Source organism: Acinonyx jubatus, chromosome A2 (assembly GCF_027475565.1).
Source record: "Acinonyx jubatus isolate Ajub_Pintada_27869175 chromosome A2, VMU_Ajub_asm_v1.0, whole genome shotgun sequence".
Lineage (NCBI taxonomy): Eukaryota > Metazoa > Chordata > Mammalia > Carnivora > Felidae > Acinonyx > Acinonyx jubatus.
In genome coordinates, this window is record NC_069383.1 from 9,765,740 (window position 1) to 9,776,239 (window position 10,500).

At 40.3% G+C, this 10,500-nt stretch overlaps 1 protein-coding gene across 1 annotated transcript in view; it reads right to left on the bottom strand.

The window, feature by feature from the left end:
- The window catches only part of CNTNAP2 (contactin associated protein 2), a 1,948,817-nt gene extending 1,938,563 nt beyond the window's left edge, over positions 1 to 10,254 (bottom strand). Inside the window, exon 1 of the mRNA XM_027075690.2 lies at positions 9,622 to 10,254. Coding sequence (XP_026931491.1) covers positions 9,622 to 9,718 — 97 coding nt within the window. The 5' untranslated portion in view covers positions 9,719 to 10,254. The remainder of the gene's footprint in view (positions 1 to 9,621) is intronic.
- Between the last annotated feature and the right edge of the window lie 246 nt (positions 10,255 to 10,500).

A 10,500-nucleotide genomic window follows, 5' to 3' on the forward strand; every position in this document is an offset into this window, starting at 1 on the left:
TCCCTGACATCCCATGCCCACTTTGACAAAAATCAACTAATATGCGAAGATTATTATAAACTAAATATATATAATTATCAACTTTCTCTGCAACTACCTGTACCATTTACAAGATTTTTTGACATCTTAAGCACTCTATTTCAAGTACCTGGTAGGCCCAATAATTATTTTGTTGACATCTGTCTTTGATTTGCATGCAGATTACAGGTATTTCTTTGAAACAACCGTGTTTTGAAAAGGGCAGTCCAAGCAGTCTGACCGATGATATGGCTTAAGTGAAGAGCAGAAAATGCTGCAAAATAGAGCCATGCAGGAAAAAGGGTTGGAGAAACTACAGAGCTTTCACAGCATGGTTTCGTTATTTCCCTTGAAACAACAGATTAATATTCATGTATAAATGATGATAAGTATCTGTGTTCTATCTTTTAAAAATATATTTCTTGCGGTTTTTCTATTGTCAGTAATTTGTGATGATTTCTCACTCTACCACCTGAATATTGAAAAGGACTTGCATTGACATCACTCGACTCCCTTACTATTTTCCTAGAATTTTGCCTGTGATGAGACCAAATCACCACAGGGAGGTGACAGCACCTCTAATCTGCTCCAGAGCCAGAGGCTTGGACCATCAGTGAGTTTCCCCTAAATCAGCATGGATAAAACAGCAAAAGGTGTTCCAGAAGGACAAAATGTAAGTGAGGATGCAAAAGAGAAACACAACTGGAAAAGAGTGTGTGGGAAGGAGGAACCAGAAGGGGTTTAGTACGGTGAGGTCACAGGGCGCACATGGGGTACACATGGGGTGCTGGGGGAGTTTGCATCAAAGGGACAGGCAAGCACCAGGGAAGTGGACTCCTAGGACAAGATCTGTGTTTCTGGAAAGTATGTCGGGAATACATACTGATGGTAAACTAGAGGAACATGGCTGGAAGCAGGGAGGCTACTAATTTAATGTCCGGAGGCAAATGCTGAAGATCCTCCCAAGAGTCGCAGTAACAGGAAAGAGAGCAGGAACAGATACAAGAAATATTTAAGCGTTGGAAATGGCAAATATTTTGGAGACAAGTATTTTCCCACTGCCATTCGAGTCCAAGAAGTTTTCCTCTCAACAAGACTCTCAAGAAAAGCTTTATGGTTTAGACCCTACATGAAATGAATACTGAAAACAATGGTTATAGATTACACGGGTATCATCACTTACGCTTAGTAATGTCAGTAATATTTATGGTTCGGATACAGACTGCAAAATCTCCTTAGAACCAGTTTAAAACAGCGTTTATTAATATCTGACAAAGCATTTCAGCAAATACTTTGCACAGCTTTCAATAAATACTTTCTTTTTTTTTAATAAATGTTTTCAACACATGACCATTAAAAGGTATGCTAATAGTGGGGCTCCTTGGTGGCTCAGTCGGTTAAGCGTCCAACTTCAGCTCAGGTCATGATCTCACAATCAATGGGTTCGAGCCCTGCGTCAAGCCCCGAGCCCTGCGTCGGGCTCTGTGCTGACAGCTCGGAGCCTAGAGCCTGCTTTGGATTCTGTGTCTCCCTCTCTCTCTGCCCCTCCCCCACTTGCACTCCATCTCTCTCAAAAATAAATAAACATTAAAAAAATGTTTTTAAATGTATGCTAACAGTACCCAAAAGATAGAATTACACTGTAAAATCACTTTATTATGAAAAGGAAGAACATAAATGACATCTTATGTGTTATTATTTAACATTAGTATCATTGAAATGGAAACATTACGATAACAGGTTTTTTCCCCACTATTACTCTATGCAAGCAGTTAATTAACCTTAAAATGTTGCCTACATGCAAGATGAAACTCAATATTAGTCAGAGAACTGGAAATCAATGGCATAGGATTTCTCCCTCAGCCTGAGGCATCATGGTCAAGAGCATACACTGGAGGGACAGATCGTACGCGTGGCCTGGCAAGCTTCTTCACTTTTCTGTCTGCCCACTTTTCTCATCTGCTGATCGGAACACTGGTCTAAGGACTAAAAGAGTTAATGCATCTGAAGAGTAGAGCCTGACCTGAAGTCAACACTCAACAAACACTGTTCATATCAACGGGCAAAAAACTGTTAGAGTATAAAAATGTCTATTGATGCCAAGAGTCTAGGAAACGATGCTCATTCATTGGTGGTGAATGCATGAGCTATTACAAATTTATGGAGCTCAATCAGGAAATGTTCATTAAAGAAAAAATATACAAACTCTTTGATCCCATTCTTTGCCACTGATTCCATACAAATAAACACATCAGTATATAAATATTGGAATGAAGCTGCTTATTTTTGCGCTGGTAATAATAGAAACAATGTAAGTACCCAATATGGCGCACCGATATCTTTGACACAGTTTGTCAACTGACGTGATAAAATGGTTATTCTTACTCCCATAATCCAGACAGCAAAAAATATATATAATCAGCAATAATAGCATGTGCTTTAAATTAGCCATAAGAGACTTACATGCTTAGGTTAAGGTATCAGGTATACTACAGACGGGCATGAGGAAATTTTATTTTTGGAGATATGACCATTACAAACCTATTCTATGAGGCAGGTATGAATTCTCCTAAATATTCTTTTCAAAGAACACTTAACGTTAATTAAGTGATTTAAGTGAGTTTTATCACTAACAAAAGTCAGGTGAAAACTCCCGGTGACGGTATATATAACATGAGTATAAAATCAAGTTTTACTTTATAGATCAAATTTCATGAGATTATGCACACCTGTCTGGGATACTGTGTTGAGGGAGATATGACTCTATGGCCATATACAGACTCACTGAGAAACAAATGCCTGGACAGTACAACAACATTTGCCTGGACAGTGGCATTAGACTCGGGGTCATTGTGCCCAAGGGCACACCAAAAGAAAAAAAAAAATGGATCATGTGTTCGTAGACTGGTTGGCATTGGAACCACTAACCTAATAACATATTCATTTAATCATCTGAGAAAACTGATAATCATACATTTTTCCAGACATATTAATTTCTGTTTGAACCAAAAATGTTTCATACGCATTACATAAATCTATCAATTTTGTGCGAAAATTCACTAGCAATTAGGTAATTTCATGCAGAATAGGCCATGGTAATGTGTCATTAAAAACTTTTCAACAAATGATACTCTTAAAATATGGTAAAATTTTGCCATGTGACATAATTAGGCTGAAATTTTTTCATGTCGTTATTCTGTCCATGTAGTTTGCCTAATATCTGAAAAAAATATATGAAGTATATAAAGGTAAATATTTACTTACAAGGATGCTAAATAATCTGGTTCTCATTAAGAGGTGGCTGCCTACCAAAATGAGCTAACAGAGCAATGCAATTAATCAACATATGTTTTCTGTTACTTCAAAATAAGCATTCGAGTCAGTATGGTTGACAGGTAACAACAAGCACCTTCTATTTTAGGAGAACATTCTTAGAGGTAAATGCATGACTTTCTTTGGCGAATCATGGTATTTCCGTGCATAATAACCTGCCTTTTGAATTCGGTGTGTATGTATTTACTTTTTTCCATGTAATCCTTTTGAATAATATAATTGAGTGACATCATGGACATTGTAATAGCAGTAGAAAATTAGCAGGAGTCAGGGCAAAATTTTTCTTTTCGCATACTTTTTTTTCCACGTGACATCTAATGCACATCCCCTGACATCTTCTGTAATACACATTCCCAGACCACTAAGGCCACCAGTCGAGCGCCAACCAAGCAGGGGGTGAACGAATGTACCTGAAAAGGGACGGAGAACCTTACGTGTGCCTGGGGATCCTTTTGCCCGGCAGAACTTTCACCGCCTTCCTACACGTGAAAGCGTTAAAAAATACATCACTCTGCATGTTTATGAGGATATTTCAAACCAATGTAAATCATAAGTACGACGCAGAATACGGCCCTTAGGAGCTCTTGTGTACTTCTTCAGCACTTTCGCTGTATACCAAAAATATGATATCTTCGGCAAGCAAACTCAGAGCCAATGAACACGTCTTTATTTCCAGATTTCCTACTATCACGGGAGGTTTTAAAATCTGGAGTGCTATAAAAAATCAGTTACTTCAAGCTGTTATTATGAATAGTCTACCCCCCAAATGAACTAAGTAAGAGTTTAACAAGCGTGGCATGGAAATGTACAATTGAGGAAATGATCAACTTTGTCTTCAAAGTGCAAAAGACTTTTTTTTTTTCTTTTTTAGAACAACCGACCCAAAATATCTAACTCTTCATGACCGTGCAAAAGGAACGTGGACACGAAGTGGTTACCAACTCAAGGCATGTCAAATCCACCTGATGCTTAAATAGGTAAGGTTCAACCGAGCACGTAGCTACTAAAGTCCATAAGATGCATTTAAAATGGTAATGTTACTGACCAGAGGTAAAGAAATGGTATTCCAAATGTCTTTCTGAGTATCACTAATAACAGAATATGAATGAATGGTTCTAGGAGGTCATAGCTGGAATAGGTCCAATTCTCCAACTCAACCTCAAAGGGAAAAACACAAGCCTCATTCCATTGCTGATTTTTAAAACCTGCAAAAATATTCTCATGTTCATTTAGTTCAATACTAAATAAGCTTGTTGCTGGCATTTTAATATCTTTGGTTTTGACAGGGTACAGCAAATAGCACTCTCTTCTCTGCCTGAGTTCTGGATTAGAAAAGAAGTCACAGGTGAAGAGCAAACACCACCCAGTACGTAATAATTGCCGAACAGGGCTTAGCTGTGTGGTAACAATGGGATTCATTAACCTTAATCCTGAAATTAAACAAACTTTCGAGCCATAGGAAAAACCAAAACACCGTAAGGCTTCTCATTTATCACACAAATTATTGCAGAGGCACAGCCTATATATAGTTCAATGTCTTTCAGTGGAATCTATACCTCTTGCAGGCAGCTTGGAAGAAGGAGGGGCTCAGCCGTGACAGGCCTTTAATCTAAAGTCACCTGCCAGGCAAGTCCCTCTGCTTAACATGGGAAGGCTAAGGCTAAGAATGTCACAAGAGGACTTTTCCTCCACATGCAAGGAAACATCAGGCTGGACAAAGAGGCAGCCCTTCCATATCCCAACACCTTTAGTTGGTCAGAACTCAGACATCCAAGTTCTACAGATCCCAGGAGATGGAGAGATCCGATGTTTTGACCGATCATTCCTTTCAGACTGCCCTTTAGGTTTCTCATTTGAAAAGTTAAAGGCTATGTGAAGATCATTTCATCATTATTCATACATATTAAAATGGCAAAAATAAACACGTAACTTCTTCCAATGGCCAAACATTACATGATTGTAAAAATATGTCTTGTTTTTCCAATAGCCGCTTATCTTAAAATATCTATTTCTCTAGAAATACTGATAATATTCACTTTCAGATACCAATACACGTACGGGGAAATCTAGCATTCACTTTATTTCTGTAACACTGCAGTTTTGAGATTTAAATTATGTAGTCTGCTCTTTAATTTTGCAAGTAGCAATAAACGACAAAAGAAAACACTTCTCGAATCAATTAGATATGGGAAAAATTTTGAAATTACATGTTTTATTTCTCCATCCCAATATCAATCACCACAAAACGTGCAGAAGTTGGTTCTCTATATGTGCGATACTCGTAAGAGAATCATACACTAGCTGTGAATTAAGAATTTCTGAGCCTAGACTCTCCCCTTACTGTATACATAATTTTCAACAAATAAAATATTCTTAAAATTTTCCAAAGAATAGCAAGACAAGGGGATATATATCAAATACCTCATGTTTCAATCATAAGAAGGATACATCAGACAAGAAGACTTATTAGTTCATTTTTAAAGACTTATTAAGACTTTCTCTGGAAGAATTGATAATTAAGACAAGTAATCTAAAATCTTAAAGAAGTTAAAACTTGAAATATCTTCCAAACTAGAAGAGAAAATGGAAGTGTGGCTTTAAAAATATAATGCATATCAAACAACTTCAATGTTGCTCACCTACAAATGATGTACATTTACAGCTGTATAAAAGTTAATGAAGACCTATACTGAATCTAGGGATTCCTTTTTTTTTTTTTCAGCCAATTTTGCCATGTACCATATTAATGGAGGAATTTTTGGCAAATATTCCTGCTCTCTGAATATCAGTGCCTGCAATGAAATCAGGATTATACAGTTGTCTTCAATGAGTAACACTTTTCTTATTATTAGCTTAAATTAAGTAAATAATGTCCTATCTCTGATCAGCCAGTGAAATCTGCTGGCCCTAAAGCATTTTTTTTTTGTTTAAATTCATTTTATTAAGACAGCCTCATAGCAGCATTTGCTTTTATATTTATTTATATATATTTACATTTACTTCAACTATTTCAAAGATACCATTTTAGGGTGCTATATGAATTGGAGAAGAAGACACATCAGTATACTATTCTTTTGATATTGTTGCCTGAGTTACTTGAAATAATTGCCCATGAAAAGACCCATCTCTAAACTTGTAAGCAGCTTTAACTCTTTGGAAGATATGTTAGAAAATATATAAATATGTACATATATTACATAAAATAAATATGTAATATACACACTATAATAAATAATGATGTATCTATATGTTACATAACATGTATTTAAAGGATTTTGCCAAATACATATATGTCTGTGTGTATATTTATATACGCTTATGTTTATATTTGCTTATATATTTATAAAAGCGTATTTGTTACAAAGTATTTGATTAATCAAAAACACATTTCTTAAATATGACAGGGAAATTATGGTTTAGCGGGTATGCAAAATAATGTAAAGTGATCTTTACCAGAAAGCACTATTTAAGTCAAAATTTATATACTTTAACATTAAGTTAAATTCATCAAATGCTAGCCCAAACTCCTCATCGTTTAGAACTGAGCCGTCAGCATCTTTCAAATGAGTTCAAATAAATGCAACTTCCTAAGAGTAAAATATTCTACTTAAACTTTGCATACGTGTCCTGTATGTATACATTTACGAGGAAGGTTATATGATTCTATCCACTCAGCAGCCGCTCATTCTCACTGTGGCAAGAAATTAGACTCTGTCTCTACTTAATCCTAGAGATGGGCTTCTTTATTTTATCTAGTTATCAAAAACACAGTACTAACAGTAACAGCAGATTTATGTATGTTTCAGTAAGAGAGAAAGAAATAAGCCAGAAGCAAATATAGACTTGAAATGGTACCGTTATCAAATGAAAAAAATTAGCTGCGTCTTCTAGAAATGTCCACCATGTTAAAAAGTTATCAGGGGGGCAGAAAGTTTTAGCATAGTCATCATATTCTTTTTTAAATGAGTACCAAATAAAAACATCACTTTTAGATTTTCATGCTACTTTTTGTCTCGTGATGACCTCTCCTGGTTGAGTTGTTCATTATCTTAGATTCATGTAGTTACCATTTTTTTTCTCCTTTGAGTGTTTTCAGTATTAAGAATATAACTATCTTTAATTCTTTTTCAGAGTTGCATATAATAATAAATAAAAATTTTCATTAAGGGTAAAATTTCAACGTAATTTTAAAGCACAGAGTATGGGAAGCTCGTTCCAATCAATAAAGTCTACATCATTCTTATTATTAAATTGATTTCCAGGATGGAGGGAAACTTTGGGTTTTGGTCAGACAATTTAAATTGAAATGAAATAAAAGGTCATCTTAGTTAAGCCACTGTACGTTAACGAATAAGGTAATGAATAAATTTTAATCAAACATAAGTATCAAGTATCTTAAAATAGTCTCTGCTGTTCCCTATCACCAAATTCTAAGTTGTAAAAACTAAGAATATGTTTCTGAAACAACTTTACCATTTTTAAAATGTATTAACACAGTGGCTGCATGTATGCTATTCGTTCTTGATATATGGCAAATGTTTCAGATGGATCCATCGTAATTGAAGTATACAGAAAGATGCAATGCAAAACCCAGGAAAAATCCTGGATATGAGGGCCTTTATCAGTGAATGTAATTCATTTAACTCGCAATGAATTGAATTCCTGAAAAAAGTGGCAGTGAGTTCTATATAACCAGATCTTGAAATGGGAACTGAAATCTCATCAGAATAGTTTTCTCAGTATATAGTTACATATTTATGTAAATATTAACACTGAGCATTGGGTCTTCATTTTCTGTCTAAAGGTATAAAACTGGCCTACAATATTAATAATATATCGCTTTTTTTTGAGGTTTAACCCTCTTGAAAAAACGCTATACAATATTTTTCCAGGTCCATTACAAACTGCCATTTAGTGACTTCCTATCTTGCAAGAAAAGAGAAGCAAATTCAATACTTGGGAAAATGCATCAAAACAGTAATAGTGATTCATCATATGACATTATTATGAGGTAGATTTTTTTGCCCAACTTACAAAATCTTTTTTCAATGGTTCTTATTAATATTTACATCCTGGAATAAGAACGTTAAGATTAACACATGTGTAAAGATGCATCAATGCATCCCAAGATCTCATAAACAGGAATAGGACTACACATACAATGAATTCTGGAAAACACGAAACTTTTTTTTTTCCTAAATGGAAAACACTTATTTTCACACGAAAGTCTCCATGAGTATTCCTTAACAAATTAACTCATTCTCTCCCAACAACAAGCACTATGTGCTTATGAATGTTATCCTAAGATTCTCATAGGCAAGCTGTCTAGTGTTTAACTGTTTCTGGACCAAAGGAGCGACTATGCATTTCCTCTCTGGATGCACAGTATGCACTTCCAAAGCAATTCAGAAGATGGGCTGGAGACTTCTATTTCTTTCTACTCTTGCTAACCACATGAAAATATGAGCAACCTTTTCTTTGAAAAAAAATAAAATAAAAGGCTTGCTAAAACACAAAGACGTAAATACACTGAGCAGCATCATTTTCCTGAGAACTCTTAAGAAATGTGTTCATTACTACATTACTGACGGTTTGCCCTGCCTGTCCCAAGTCCTAGACTGTATCACATCCAACTGCCAAAGAATCGGAGCAATTTCAGTTACCATACTGGATTCACTGTCTCCCATTTCAATAAGCAAGTACTATATGGTCATTAACTTGTTGGGGTGGGGGGGGGGGGGGAGAGGTGAGTAAGAGAAGTCCATGGGTGCCCAAACTGCTCAAAAGGTGCTCCTCTCTCACCCCCAAATCCGTGCTCATTTAAGTTGAAACCATAAACAAAAATACGCAACTTATTTTTGCCACCGTCTTCGCTTTCCCTTCACCGACCTACCTAAGCAAAAATGCCACGAACTCCCTCCACAACAAGCCCACCGAAGTGGAAGAATAACTCCTAAGAAGCTGCCATCCACCCTCATCACTCCAACCCAGCAGGTGCCAACGAATCTCCCGGACCGGGAACAACTTTCCAGAAGCATCACCGGCCTCAAAACCCCGTCTCGCCCCCCCCTCCCCACCCCCCCACCGGGAGCGCCGGGGCTCGGAGTTTCTCTGCTGCAGTGGCCGCAAGTGCGTGACGGCGGAGACAGCCGCGCACGCCAGGGGCCAGAGCCGCGAGGGCACCTCGGAGTTGCCACCCCCTGGGGTGGCACCTCAATGCGGCACCGAAACCGCTCCAGCGCGGCGCGCGCTCGCGGGGGGCTTACTTACGGGACGCGGCCGGGGCCGTCCAGGCTCTGCAGAGGAGGTTGCTGACAATCCAGAGCGACAGCGCTGCCCCGCAGCCGGCTCGCGGAGCCACCACCATCGTCGGCTGCCGGCTCGCGGGACTCGGGGAGCTCGCTGCGGAGACGCCGTGCGTCTCTCCGTGGGCTTCTCCCGGGGAGGCGGGCTGTCCTCGGCGCGGGCGTGAGCCGGGCCCCTCCCGCTGCGTCCTCTTCTCCCCGCACCCCTGCGGGCTCCAGTTCGGCCGGGGCCGGGAGCCGCGGGGGAGGCGCAGCCTTCCTCTCGCCTGCGTGCGGCTCCTGCCTCGCGCGCCGGGAGCCAGTGAAATGCCAGGGGGAAGAAATTCAAACCGGGAGGGAAAGGGAGGGGGGAGCTAGAGGAGGGGACCTACCCCGCCCTCTCCCTCTCGGGAGGGAAAGGAAAAAAAGAAAAAAAAAAATCACCACGGGACGCGGAGGCAGAGCTGAGGAGCGGGGGCTGCAGAAGCGGAGGGGAGCGCGCCGGGGGACGCGGGTGCCGCCGGGGCCACTGCGGGCGAGCGCTCGCCGCGCCGCCGGGCGGCGTGACTCGGAGGGGCTCCCGGGCGCCTGTGAGCTGGCGCGCAGAGCCGGTGCGCGGGGAGCACGCAGCCCCGCGGGCGGGCGGGCGGGAGGGCGCACGCACGGCCTCAGCGCGGCGCGGCGCGGGGCGGCATCTCCCCGGCGCCCGGGCGGCGGCGGCGGCGGCGGCAGCAGCGGCGGCGGCAGCGGCGGCGGCAGCGGCGGCCGGAGCGAGAGCTGGAGACGCCGCCGCCGCCAGCAGCGCCTGCACAGCCGGGCGGCGGGCGAGGCGGGGAAGCCCTCCCTCCTCGCCCCCTCCAGTCCC